General features: G+C 42.5%; 1 protein-coding gene across 1 annotated transcript in view; it reads right to left on the reverse strand.

The window, feature by feature from the left end:
* Positions 1 to 15,118, reverse strand: part of LOC133536108 (V-type proton ATPase 116 kDa subunit a 2-like) — a 53,155-nt gene that overhangs the window by 21,663 nt on the left and 16,374 nt on the right. The window contains exons 11-12 of the mRNA XM_061876316.1: positions 13,445 to 13,584; positions 3,376 to 3,533 (exon numbers count right to left, since the gene is read on the reverse strand). Of these exons, the coding sequence (XP_061732300.1) occupies positions 3,376 to 3,533; positions 13,445 to 13,584 (298 nt within the window). The remainder of the gene's footprint in view (positions 1 to 3,375; positions 3,534 to 13,444; positions 13,585 to 15,118) is intronic.

A 15,118-nucleotide genomic window follows, 5' to 3' on the forward strand; every position in this document is an offset into this window, starting at 1 on the left:
TGAAAAAGGGAGTTTTTTGGGGTTGGTGCACTAATTGGAAGTGTGTCTTGTCTTTTTTTATGTTGAATTATTTAAAAAAAAAATTAAAAATACAAATAATAATACAAAATTATTCTGAGGACCGGTCAACGCTTGATAATTTGTCCCGCGGCCCGGCGGGGGGATTATTTTTTATTTTTTAAATTTATTTATTCATTTTTTGTCATGAAAAAGGGAGTTTTTTGGGGTTGGTGCACTAATTGGAAGTGTGTCTTGTCTTTTTTTATGTTGAATTATTTAAAAAAATAAATAAAAATACAAATAATAATACAAAATTATTCTGCGGACCGGTCAACGCTTGATAATTTGTCCCGCGGCCCGGCGGGGGGATTATTTTTTCTTTTTTTAATTAATTTATTCATTTTTTGTCATGAAAAAGGGAGTTTTTTGGGGTTGGTGCACTAATTGGAAGTGTGTCTTGTCTTTTTTTATGTTGAATTATTTAAAAAAAAATTAAAAAATACAAATAATAATACAAAATTATTCTGCGGACCGGTCAACGCTTGATCATTTGTCCCGCGGCCCGGCGGGGGGATTATTTTTTCTTTTTTTAATTAATTTATTCATTTTTTGTCATGAAAAAGGGAGTTTTTTGGGGTTGGTGCACTAATTGGAAGTGTGTCCTGTCTTTTTTTATGTTGAATTATTTAAAAAAAAAAAAAAAATACAAATAATAATACAAAATTATTCTGCGGACCGGTCAACGCTTGATAATTTGTCCCGCGGCCCGGCGGGGGGATTATTTTTTCTTTTTTTAATTAATTTATTCATTTTTTGTCATGAAAAAGGGAGTTTTTTGGGGTTGGTGCACTAAATGGAAGTGTGTTTTGTCTTTTTTTATGTTGAATTATTTAAAAAAAATTAAATAAATACAAATAATAATAAAAAAATTATTCTGCGGCCCGGTACCAATCGAGCCGCGGCCCGGTGGTTGGGGACCCCTGCACTAGAGTGTCCGTCCTGAGCCCTGTAGGTCCAGTCATGTCAAAGACTATAAAAATGGGACCCAGGTGTAAACTTTTGGCCTGTACTGTATATAGCGATTTACTAAACACAAAGCGCTTCACAGAGAAGTGAGAACAAATCCTTCATGGTGGTAAGCTACATTTGTCTGGGACTGGGGTAGGGAACCTATGGCTCTCGAGCCAGATGTGGCTCTTTTGATGACTGCATCTGGCTCTCAGATAAATCTTAGCTGACATTGCTTAACACGATAAGTAATGAATAATTCCGCTGGTAATCCCAGTTTTGATTGACTGATTGATACTCTTATTAGTAGATTGCACAGTACAGTACATATTCTGTACAATTGACCACTAAATGGTAACACCCGAATGAATACGTTTTTCAACTTGTTTAAGTCGGGGTCCACGTAAATCAATTCATGGTACGTGTTAAAAACAACGTTGAAAATATAAAACATTCTCATGCATTTTAATCCGTCCATTCGTTTTCTACCCCACCAGTTCAAGAAGTCGCATTAAGAAGTATTTTATTTATTATTGCTTAGCTTCAGAATAATAATGTTATTAAAAAGAATAAGAGACTTATTATACTCCAAAAATGTTGGTCTTACTTAAAAATGCACACATTTAGTTGTATTCAGTGTTAAAAAAAATATTATATGGCTCCCACAGAAATACATTTTAAAATATTTGGCTTTCATGGCTCTCTCCGCCAAAAAGGTTCCGGACCCCTGGTCTGGGAGCTATGTATTTTTTTTTAACCTAAATTAGCTCTCTGGCTAACATTGAAATATCAACAGAAATGTTATTAGTTTATGATCTACTATGGACAGAATTTCTAGGCGCAGTCAAGGCGTTGAGGGGTTCCGGTTTGGTGACCGCAGGATTAGGTCTCTGCTTTTTGCAGATGATGTGGTCCTGATGGCTTCATCTGACCGGGATCTTCCGATCTCGCTGGATCGGTTCCTAGCAGAGTGTGAAGCGACCGGAATGAGAATCAGCACCTCCAAGTCCGAGTCCATGGTTCTCGCCCGGAAAAGGGTGGAGTGCCATCTCCGGGTTGGGGAGGAGACCCTGCCCCAAGTGGAGGAGTTCAAGTACCTAGGAGTCTTGTTCACGAGTGGGGGAAGAGTGGATCGTGAGGTCGACAGGCGGATCGGTGCGGCGTCTTCAGTAATGCGGACGTTGTACCGATCCGTTGTAGTGAAGAAAGAGCTGAGCCGGAAGGCAAAGCTCTCAAGGCGTCTTCAGTAATGCGGACGTTGTACCGATCCGTTGTGGTGAAGAAGGAGCTGAGCCGGAAGGCAAAGCTCTCAATTTACCGGTCGATCTACGTTCCCATCCTCACCTATGGTCATGAGCTCTGGGTCATGACCGAAAGGATAAGATCACGGGTACAAGCGGCCGAAATGAGTTTCCAGGTCTCTCCCTTAGAGATAGGGTGAGAAGCTCTGCCATCCGGGAGGAACTCAAAGTAAAGCCGCTGCTCCTCCACATGGAGAGGAGCCAGATGAGGTGGTTCGGGCATCTGGTCCGGATGCCACCCGAACGCCTCCCTAGGGAGGTGTTTAGGGCACGTCCGACCGGTAGGAGGCCACGGGGAAGACCCAGGACACGTTGGGAAGACTATGTCTCCCGGCTGGCCTGGGAACGCCTCGGGATCCCCCGGGAAGAGCTAGACGAAGTGGCTGGGGAGAGGGAAGTCTGGGTTTCCCTGCTTAGGCTGTTGCCCCCGCGGCCCGACCTCGGATAAGCGGAAGATGATGGATGATGGATGGATGGGCGACTTCTTCAAAAAGGTTAAAAGATAAAAACGGTTTAACCTTTACTAAAAGACGAAGGTGATAAAAACACGATTTTAAAACGCCCCCGCGACCCGACCTCGGATAAGCGGAAGATGATGGATGGATGGATGTTTTATTAAAATCAAATATTAAATATTTTCGAAAAATAACATTTTATTTACTGTTATAAAAATATATTTTGAATGGAACTACAACATTTTTAAAGATTTTTCCTCTGCGATCAATAATGTTGAATAAAAATTAACATTCTGATGTGGGATCGGAACAAAGGATGTCATTGAGGCTTATGCAGCCCTTTGAGACACTTGTGATTTAGGGCTATAGAAATAAACATTGATTGATTGATTGATTGTTTGATTGAACATACAATACCAAAATTATAAGGCGCGTGTGTATTTAAATAGAGAAGTGAGGCCTTAATGTAGGGATTATAGGTGCAGTTTCACAGTACAATGCAGTGGTCCTGCAAGAAGTACTGCCATGTGTGCACGGGAGTGCAGAGAAGACAAGTAAACTAGTGATCAAAAACTGCAAAACCTTGTGAAGTTCCCACTTTTTACACGTACGTCCACTGCTGACTGGTGAACATGGCCTTGACGCTCCAGCCCGAGCCGAAAATGTTGAGCGACTTGGAGAAGCAGTCGTTGTAAATGAGGCCCGTGTAGATGGAGAAGAGCCCCATCGTGAGGATGATGTAACGCCCGCTGAAGAAGGTGGCCCATATCTGCGGAGAGACGCGTCATGTCTGTTAAAAAGGTGCCATATGTCATAATGTGGCCAGAAATGGTACTGCAATCACGGTCAAAGTCCCTCCCACTCTCCCTGATTGAGGCTGCCAGCTGGATGGACTGAACTACACCAAGGAACTTCAAACTTCCACTGCCTCTTACTAGGGGTTGAGGTGCTGGGACCATAGTAGCTGAATAGACAAGCCTTTTGTCAATAACAAATCTCTAACCAACACATTGTACACAGAAATGAGGCTGATTCTGATTTTCAGGAAGAAGTATGTCATGCCTTTGTACAATATCACAACTAATGGCAATCATATGGTTATTGTCATCCATCCATCTTCTTCCGCTTATCCGAGGTCGGGTTGCGGGGGCAACAGCCTAAGCAGGGAAACCCAGACTTCCCTCTCCCCAGCCACTTCATCTAGCTCTTCCCGGGGGATCCCGAGGCGTTCCCAGGCCAGCCGGGAGACATAGTCTTCCCAACGTGTCCTGGGTCTTCCCCGTGGCCTCCTACCGGTTGGACGTGCCCTAAACACCTCCCTAGGGAGGCGTTCGGGTGGCATCCTGACCAGATGCCCGAACCACCTCATCTGGCTCCTCTCGATGTGAAGGAGCAGCGGCTTTACTTTGAGTTCCTCCCGGATGGCAGAGCTTCTCACCCTATCTCTAAGGGAGAGACCCAAACTCATTTGGGCCGCTTGTACCCGTGATCTTATCCTTTCGGTCATGACCCAAAGCTCATGACCATAGGTGAGGATGGGAACGTAGATCGACCGGTAAATTGAGAGCTTTGCCTTCCGGCTCAGCTCCTTCTTCACCACAACAGATCGGTACAACGTCCGCATTACTGAAGACGCCGCACCGATCCGCCTGTCGATCTCACGATCCACTCTTCCCTCACTCGTGAACAAGACTCCTAGGTACTTGAACTCCTCCACTTGGGGCAGGTTCTCCTCCCCAACCCGGAGATGGCATTCCACCCTTTTCCGGGCAAGAACAATGGACTCGGACTTGGAGGTGCTGATTCTCATTCCGGTCGCTTCACACTCGGCTGCGAACCGATCCAGTGAGAGCTGAAGATCCTGGCCAGATGAAGCCATCAGGACCACATCATCTGCAAAAAGCAGAGACCTAATCCCATCCATCCATCCATTTTCTACCGCTTATTCCCTTTCGGGGTCGCGGGGGGCGCTGGCGCCTATCTCAGCTACAATCAGGCGGAAGGCGGGGTACACCCTGGACAAGTCGCCACCTCATCGCAGGGCCAACACAGATAGACAGACAACATTCACACTCACATTCACACACTAGGGCCAATTTAGTGTTGCCAATCAACCTATCCCCAGGTGCATGTTTTTGGAAGTGGACCTAATCCCGCAGTCACCAAACCGGATCCCCTCAACGCCTTGACTGCGCCTAGAAATTCTGTCCATAAAAGTTATGAACAGAATGGGTGACAAAGGACAGCCTTGGCGGAGTCCAACCCTCACTGGAAATGTGTTCGACTTACTGCCGGCAATGCGGACCAAGCTCTGGCACTGATCATACAGATTATTGTCAGTACTATCAGAAAACAAAGACTAAAACAAACTATAACCAATGCTAGCAATGGTTATAATGGTGAAAATAAGTAGAGCAGGGGTCACCAACGCGGTGCCCGTAAGGACCAGATGAGTCGCCCACAGGCCTGTTCTAAAAATAGCTCAAATAGCAGCACTTACCAGTGAGCTGCCTCTATTTTTTAAATTGTATTTATTTACTAGCAAGCTGGTCTCGCTTTGCTGGACATTTTTAATTCTAAGAGAGACAAAACTCAAATAGAATTTGAAAATCCAAGAAAATGTTTTAAAGACTTGGTCTTCACTTGTTTAAATAAATTCTTTTTTTTTTTTTTTTACTCTGCTTCTTACAACTTTCAGAAAGACAATTTTAGAGAAAAAATACAACCTTAAAAATGATTTTAGGATTTTTAAACACATATACCTTTTTACCTTTTAAATTCCTTCCTCTTCTTTCCTGACAATTTATATAAATGTTCAAGTATTTTTTTTTTTTATTGAAAAGAATAATAAATACATTTTAATTTAATTCTTCATTTTAGCTTCTGTTTTTTCGACGAAGAATATTTGTGAAATATTTCTTCAAACTTATTATGATTAAAATTAAAAAAAAATATTCTGGCAAATGCAGAAAATCTGTAGAATCTAATTTAAATCTTACTTCAAAGCCTTTTGAATTTCTTTTAAAATTTTTGTTCTGGAAAATGTAGAAGAAATAACGATTTGTCTTTGTTAGAAATATAGCTTGGTCCAATTTGTTATATATTCTAACAAAGTGCAGATTGGATTTTAACCTATTAAAAACATGTCATCAAAATTCTAAAATTTAACTTAATTAGGAAAAATTACTAATGACTTTTCGTAAATTATTTTTAAAATTTTTTCAAAAAGATTCGAATTAGCCAGTTTTTCACTTCTTTTTTTCGGTTGAATTTTGTATTTTAAAGAGTCGAAATTGAAGATATGGTTCAAAATTTAATTTTCATTTTTTTTCGGGTTTTCTCCTCTTTTAAACCCTTCAATTAGGTGTTTTTTTCATCATATATTCTCTATGAAAAACCGTCCGTAGAAGGAAAAAAAATCTACGACGGGATGACAGACAGAAATACCCTTTTTTTTTTTTTTTTTTTATATTTATCTGTTTCTATATATATTTATTGCGAGAAATCATTAAGGTGATCAGTGTTTCCACAAAGATAAATATCATTAATTATTAATAATAACATAGAGTTTAAGGTAAATTGAGCAAATTGGCTATTTCTGGCAATTTATTTAAGTGTGTATGAAACTAGTAGCCCTTCGCATTAATCAGTACCCAAGAAGTAGCTCTTGGTTTCAAAAAGGTTGGTGACCCCTGAAGTAGAGCATGCTTAGCAGCCTAATGTTCGCCTATAACTAAAGAGGGGACATTTTACCAAGGTACGCCTTATAGGCTACTGCAGGGGTAGGGAACCTACGGCTCTAGAGCCAGATGTGGCTCTTTTGATGACGTCATCTGGCTCTCAGATAAATCTTAGCTAATATTGCTTAACACAGGGGTGTCACATTTTAAGAATACAATTAAAAAAAAATTAAAAACATCAAAAGTGGTATAAAAGAGCAAACAGGTGAAATGTAACAAGAAATTGTTGCAATGTTTACTCTTATAACACAAAGCTGCCATGCAGGCTGTTTCTTTCTTTAAAAAATAATAATGAATCAAAATCAATGCCATTTTGAATTATTGACCTATTCAAGGCTTCGATTACGTCACATTAAATATTCCACTTTGAGATATTTTTTGGGGAAAATGTTGCATATTTTGTGTTTTACCATATAAAAAACTGAGCTGTTTTTTTTTTAAAGAAGAGCCCAAGACCAGACTTAAGACCAGGGGAGACAGGGCCTTCTCTGTGGTCGGCCCTAAGCTCTGGAACACTCTGCTCCTCCATGTTCAAACTGCTTCCACAGTGGAGTGTTTTAAGTCTCGTCTTAAGACCCACTTTTATTCTTTGGCTTTTAACACTACGTGAGTTGTGTGGTCCTCTGTCCTCTGTTGTCCTCTGTGTTTTTTATACACTTTGATTTCTATTTTACTGTTTTAATTGATTTTACCCTTTAAAATAGTTTTTAATCATATTTGTCTTTATATTGTTTTTATTGGTTTTATTTTTATTCATTTTTTGTTGTATTCAGTCATTGGTGGAGCATAATATTGTTTTTAACATGGCTGTGCAGCACTTTGGAAACGTTATTGTTGTTTAAATGTGCTATATAAATAAAGTGGATTGGATTGGATTAAAACAAACAACATAAACAACAATGAAACTTAAAATTGACGGATATATCTGAAGTTGATCGAGATTATTGTGCTAAAAGTAAACGGTAAATAAAATGTATAATTTATTTTTTAACACTTTAATAAGTAGGACACTTTCGGATCCCCAAATGTTTTGGTGTGATTTGTTTTTAAGTGTCATTGCTCAAAAAATAAAATGGATCAAAAACCAAAATCAAGGCTCCAATTATTATATATTCGCAAATATTCCACCTAAAAAAGTTATTGGGTGAAAATCTTGCATTTTGGTGTTTTTTCCATTTTTTTTTCTAATGTTGATCCAGAGATTTAAAACTTGCATAATAATTATAATTATAATACTGAATATCCATCCATCCATTTTCTACCGCTTATTCCCTTTTAGGGGTCGCTGGCGCCTATCTCAGCTACAATTGGGCGGAAGGCAGTGTACACCCTGGACAAGTCGCCACCTCATCACAGGGCCAACACAGATAGACAGACAACATTCACACTCACATTCACACACTAGGGCCAATTTAGTGTTGCCAATCAACCTATCCCCAGGTGCATGTCTTTGGAAGTGGGAGGAAGCCGGAGTACCCGGAGGGAACCCACGCATTCACGGGGAGAACATGCAAACTCCACACAGAAAGATCCCGAGCCTGGATTTGAACCCAGGACTGCAGGACCTTCGTATTGTGAGGCAGACGCACTAACCCCTCTGCCACCGTGAAGCCCATTTTTAATATTTTTTTGGACCAAAACCCTTTGGGGTCCCCGGGATCATAACTGACTGGAGGCCTAAATGTATATTTTTTACACATATATTGTATTGGTTTTTAAAATAAAAATGATGAAAATGGCCCCCGCTTGCTCTGATTTTTCATTGTGCGGCCCTCGGTGGAAAAAGTTTGGACGCCCCTGGCTCAACATGATAATTATGAATAATTCTGCTAGTAATCACAGTGCTAAAAATACCGCTCAAAATATAAAACCTTCTCATGCATTTTATCCATCGATCCGTTTTCTACCAGACTTGTTCAAGAAGTCGCATTGATGGTAAGAAGTATTTGATTTATTATTGGTTATCTTCAGAATAAGAATGTTATTAAAAAGAATAGGAGATTTATTATATCCTAAACATGTTGGTCTTACTTAAAAATGCACACATGTGGTTGTATTCAGTGTTAAAAAATATTATATGGCTCTCACGGAAATACATTTTAAAATATTTGGCTTTCATGGCTCTCTCAGGCCAAAAAGGTTCCCGACCCCTGGACTACTGCTTCAAACGTTTCAGATTGCCATACAGCTTGGTACATGTAGTCCAAAATATGCAAACACCAATGAGGAATTATTTTTTCATGTGATTTGGCTGTCTCTGTACCTTCCACATTGCCATGATGACAGCCGTGCTAATCCATCCATCCATCCATTTTCTACCGCTTATTCCCTTTCGGGGTCGCGGGGGGCGCTGGCGCCTATCTCAGCTACAATCGGGCGGAAGGCGGGGTACACCCTGGACAAGTCGCCACCTCATCGCAGGGCCAAGCCGTGCTAATGTTGGAACTCATTTCCTCAGCGTGTCAGCATATTGAGAAGGAAATAGGCAGTGACACCACCTATATCCGCAAGATATTGTGCCCTGTCAGTTGGAATAAACAGGCTAACAGGCATATACTTCCCCCGTTTGCCTATTGTGGTTTAGCTCGGTTGGTGGAGTGGCCGTGCCAGCAACTTGAGGGTTGCAGGTTCAATTCCCGCTTTCACCATCCCAGTCACTGCCGTTGTGTCCTTGGGCAAGACACTTTACCCACCTGCTCCCAGTGCCACCCACACTGGTTTGAATGTCACTTAGATATTGGGTTTCGCTATGTAAAGCGCTTTGAGTCACTAGAGAAAAAGCGCTATATAAATATAATTCACTTCACTTCACATATGTTGATGTGTCATTGACCGAGCGAGCATGCTAATAAGCATTACACGAGGAGCGAAGCACCATCACACTAAGCATCGGTTGTAGGAACATACTGGCTTTGTTAGACAAGATCATAGACTGTATTGGAAAATATCATTTATTAAGCAAATTTCCATTTCCATTTGTTACAAGTAATAAGAAAACTTAAAGGCCTACTGAAATGAGATGTTCTTATTTAAACGAGGATAGCAGGTCCATTCTATGTGTCATACTTGATCATTTCGCCATATTGCCATATTTTTGCTGAAAGGATTTAGTAGAGAACATCCACGATAAAGTTCGCAACTTTCGGTGTTAAGAGAAAAGCCCTGCCTCTACCGGAAGTAGCAGACGATGACGTCGCAAGTTTGGGGGCTCCTCACACATTCACATTGATTTTAATGGGGGCCTCCAACAAAAAGTGCTATTCGGACCGAGAAAACGACAATTTCCCCATTAATTTGAGCGAGGATGAAAGATTCGTGTTTGAGGATATTGATAGCGACGGACTAGAAAAAAAAAAAAAAAAAACGAGTTAAAAAAAAAAAAAACGCAAGACCCAGGATGGACCGCTCGCCTGTATCGGTTGGGGACATCTCTACGCTGCTGATCCGCCTCCGCTTGAGATGGTCTCCTGTGGACGGGACTCTCGCTGCTGTCTTGGATCCGCTTGAACTGAACTCTCGCGGCTGTGTTGGAGCCACTATGGATTGAACTTTCATGTTTCATGTTAGACCCGCTCGACATCCATTGCTTTCGGTCCCCTAGAGGGGGGGGGTTGCCCACATCTGAGGTCCTCTCCAAGGTTTCTCATAGTCAGCATTGTCACTGGCGTCCCACTGGATGTGAATTCTCCCTGCCCACTGGGTGTGAGTTTTCCTTGCCCTTTTGTGGGTTCTTCCGAGGATGTTGTAGTCGTAATGATTTGTGCAGTCCTTTGAGACATTTGTGATTTGGGGCTATATAAATAAACATTGATTGAATGATTGAAATGCATTGGGACGGATTCCGATGTTTTTAGACACATTTACTAGGATAATTCTGGGAAATCCCTTATCTTTCTATTGTGTTGCTAGTGTACCTGTTAATAGTACCTGATAGTCGGAGGGGTTTGTCCACGGGTGTGTTGACGCCAATGTCTCAGGGAAGTCGACGGCAGCTTCATGGACGACACAAGCTCAGCTTTTCTCCAGTAAGAAGCGACTTTTTAACCACAATTTTCTCACCGAAACCTGCTGGTTGACATGTGGTCTGGATTCATGTCGGCTTGACCACAATCTGATTCATAGTAAATTTTCACCTCCGGGAATTTTAAACAAGGAATCACCGTGTGTTTGTGTGGCTAAAGGCTAAAGATTCCCAACTCCATCTTTCTACTGTGACTTCTCCAATATTAATTGAACAAATTGCAAAAGATTCAGCAACACAGATGTCCAAAATACTGTGTAATTATGCGGTTAAAGCAGACGGCTTTTAGCTGTGTGTGTGTGCGTAGCGCTCATACTTCCTAAAAACGCGTGACGTCTTGCGTACGTGTCATCATTACACGACGTTTTCAAGACAACACTCCCGGGAAATTTAAAATTGTAATTTAGTAAACTAAAAAGGCCGTATTGGCATGTGTTGCAATGTTAATATTTCATCATTGATATATAAACTATCAGACTGCGTGGTCGGTAATAGTGGCTTTCAGTAGGCCTTTAACTTTAACCATATTTTTGCTGAAAGGATTTAGTAGAGAACATCGACGATAAAGTTCACAACTTTTGGTCGCTAATAAAAAAGCCTTGCCTGTACCGGAAGTAGCAGACGATGTGTGCGTGACGTCACGGGTTGTGGAGCTCCTCACATCTGAACATTGTTTATAATCATAGCCCCCAGCAGCAAGAGCGATTCGGACCGAGAAAGCGACGATTTCCCATTAATTGGAGTGAGGATGAAAGATTTGTGGATGAGGAAAGTTAGAGTGAAGCACTAGGAAAAAAAAAAAAAGAAAGAAAAGGCGACGGCTCCAGGCACGGCAGTGGGAGCGATTCGGATGTTATTAGACACATTTACTAGGATAATTCTGGAAAATCCCTTATCTGCTTATTGTGTTACTAGTGTTTTAGTGAGATTATAAAGTCATACCTGAAAGTCGGAGGGCTGCGGTGAACGCCAGTATCTCAGAGAAGCCAAGATCACAGCTGCCTTTTTGACAGCTGCAGGAGGAAGTCGCATAATCCACTCAAGTCTCCGGTAAGAGCCGACTTAATATCACAATTTCCCCATCCAAAAACTTGCTGATGACGTAGAGAAACATGTTCGCTTTACTGCTTTGTGTTAAAGCTTCACAACAAACAAAGAAACACCGGCTGTGTTTCGGTTGCTAAAGGCAGCTGCAATCCACCGCTTTCTACCAACAGCATTATTCTTTATAGTCTCCATTATTAATTGAACAAATTGCAAAAGATTCAGCAACACAGATGTCCAAAATACTGTGTAATTATGCCGTGAAAGGAGACGACTTTTAGCCGTGTGTGGTGCTGGGCTGAAATGTCCGCTCCAACCAATAATGTCACAAGCACGCATCAACATAAGCGTCATCATTCCGCGATGTTTTCAACAAAATACCTCGCAGGAAATTTAAAATTGCAATTTAGTAAACTAAACCGGCTGTATTGGCATGTGTTGCAACGTTAATATTTCATCATTGATATATAAACTATCAGACTGCGTGGTCGGTAGTAGTGGCTTTCAGTAGGCCTTTAAATGCCTGACTTACCTACCAAAGAGGATATTAGCAAGTTTAGCGTCAGATGAAAAAAATCTTCCTGCCGTCAATCGTCTCCATCTTCCAAAGGCATCCTCGATACAAATCTTTGTTTTGTTCCTGGCTTTGTCATGAATAAGTTGAGAATGGTAACGAGGCTTTTTAGATGTACGAAAGTCTGACATGTTAGTAACTTTACCAGTGGCAGTAGCCAAATGAAGAGGGCGGTAACTGGCAACCTGGATGTGACACACTCACGGACTTTCTAATTGGTCAAACGGTGAAGGGCAGAGTATTGAAATTAAAACGATAAGATTTCAGGGCTGTAAATATAATTTTGAAATGAGCATATCCTGGTTCACCGATTCTGTTCATAACTTTTATGGACAGAATTTCTAGGCGCCGTCAAGGCGTTGAGGGGTTCCGGTTTGGTGACCGCGGATTAGGTCTCTGCTTTTTGCAGATGATGTGGTCCTGGACCGGGATCTTCACCTCTCACTGGATCGGTTCACAGCCGAGTGTGAAGCGACCGGAATGAGAATCAGCACCTCCAAGTCCGAGTCCATGGTTCTCGCCCGGAAAAGGGTGGAATGCCATCTCCGGGTTGGGGAGGAGACCCTGCCCCAAGTGGAGGAGTTCAAGTACCTAGGAGTCGACAGGCGGATCGGTGCGGCGTCTTCAGTAATGCGGACGTTGTACCGATCCGTTGTGGTGAAGAAGGAGCTGAGCCAGAAGGCAAAGCTCTCAATTTAGAGGTCGATCTACGTTCCCATCCTCACCTATGGTCATGAGCTTTGGGTCATGACCGAAAGGATAAGATCACGGGTACAAGCGGCCGAAATGAGTTTCCTCCGCCGTGTGGCGGGCTCTCCCTTAGAAGGGTGAGAAGCTCTGTCATCCGGGAGGAACTCAAAGTAAAGCCGCTGCTCCTCCACATGGAGAGGAGCCAGATGAGGTGGTTCGGGCATCTGGTCAGGATGCCACCCGAACGCCTCTCTGGGGAGGTGTTTAGGGCACGTCCAACCGGTAGGAGGCCACGGGGAAGACCCAGGACACGTTGGGAAGACTATGTCTCCCGGCTGGCCTGGGAACGCCTCGGGATCCCCCGGGAAGAGCTAGACGAAGTGGCTGGGGAGAGGGAAGTCTGGGTTTCCCTGCTTAGGCTGTTGCCCCCGCGACCCGACCTCGGATAAGCGGAAGAAGATGGATGGCATATCCTGGCTGAATTACTGCTATTAGTTATTGAGGAAGAAGATGATTTATTAATGCCTTTTGACATATCAGGGCCATTAAATGATGACTTGACATGGAATTATTACATATGGCACCTTTGAGGCATAGAAGGACACGCTCACCTCGTTATTGGAGCGTCTCCTCGTCTGCTTCTTTTCCGTCAGCACCATCCAGAGCGCCAAGCAGCTCATGACCACGCCGTGGCCCAGGTCCCCGAACATGACGGCGAACAGGAAGGGGAAGGTGATGATGGTGTAGGGTGCTGCAATTAAACAAAATACAAATGGCAAAAAAAAAGGGTGTTTCTTTCTGATTTGGGTTCACGTGGTTGCCAGGTGTGTGGCCTACAAGAGTCAGTGTCTCTTTTAATTAGAGGAAATGTGGATCTGATAAGAACTCACCATGTGGATCCGATTCTCGGCGGGAGGATTTGATTAAAAATGTATTTGGGGACGGTGTGGCGAGGCCGGGAGAGTGGCCGTGCCACCAACCGGAGGGTTCCTGGTTCGATCCCCACCTTCTACCAACCTCGTCACGTCCGTTGTGTCCTTGAGCAAGACACATCACCCTTGCTCCTGATGGGTGGTGGTTAGGGCCTTGCATCAGTGTGTGAATGGGTGAATGTGGAAATAGTGTCAAAGCGCTTTGAGTGCCTTGAAGGTCGAAAAGCGCTCTACAAGTACAACCCATTTACCATATTCTCAATTCAAGACGATTCTCACAATATATTTTTTGAGAAAAAATAACCTGACTTTCGCCAGATTTTAATAAATTAAAAAAACAAGCTGTAAACAAAAAAAAACATGCACATTAAATGAAAAAAAAAACATCCTCTAAATGAAAAAAACAATGCAAACGAAACGAAAAATATATATAATGAACCAGAGATGGGTAGGTCGCGAGTTCAAACCCCGGCCGAGGTTATACCAAAGACTATAAAAATGGGAGCCATTTCCTCCCTGCTTGGCACTCAGCATCAAGGGTTGGAATTGGGGGTTGAATCACCGAAAATGAATCCTGGGCGCGGCCACCGCTGCTGCTCACTGCTCCCCTCACCTCCCAGGGGGTGAACAAGGGTCATGGGTCAGATGCAGGGAATAATTTCGCCACACCTAGTGTGTGTGAGACAATCATGGGTACTTTAACTTTAACATATAGAAAAAAATATATCAATCAATCAATGTTCATTTATATAGCCCTAAATCACTAGTGTCTCAAAGGGCTGCACAAACCACAACACAAACCATTATGACATCCTTGGTAGGCCCACATAAGAGGAAGGAAAACTCACAACCAGTGTTACGTCGGTGACAATGAGGACTATGAGAACCTTGGAGAGGACCACATATGTGGGCAACCCCCCCTCTCTAGGGGACCGAAAGCAATGGCTGTCGAGCGTGTCTAACATGATACTGTGAAAAGGTCAGTCCATAGTGGATTACACACAGCCGCGAGAGTCCAGTCCAAAGCGGATCCAACACAGCAGCGAGAGTCATACTTCAAATATATGGATTTCACTTAAAGCGGGTATTTTTTGGGGAAGACTTTGGTTCATAAATGTGAGGCGACCTGGTATTGTCAGGTGTACAACTACCACCTACGATCGGAGAGTCGGCGGTACCTGTTAGAATAATGATGTGTAAATTATCACACAACTTTAGTATACTTCAAGTCACGTTGCTGTAGTTATTAGCTGTTGTGCTCAAGTTGTGCTCAAGCTGTACTTTTTCTATCTGTGCAAGGACAAAACTTCTTGTCTGAGGGGTGGCCTCAGCCGCAGATGTTATCTTTGATTT

The sequence above is a fragment of the Nerophis ophidion genome, linkage group LG17 (assembly GCF_033978795.1).
Source record: "Nerophis ophidion isolate RoL-2023_Sa linkage group LG17, RoL_Noph_v1.0, whole genome shotgun sequence".
NCBI lineage: Eukaryota > Metazoa > Chordata > Actinopteri > Syngnathiformes > Syngnathidae > Nerophis > Nerophis ophidion.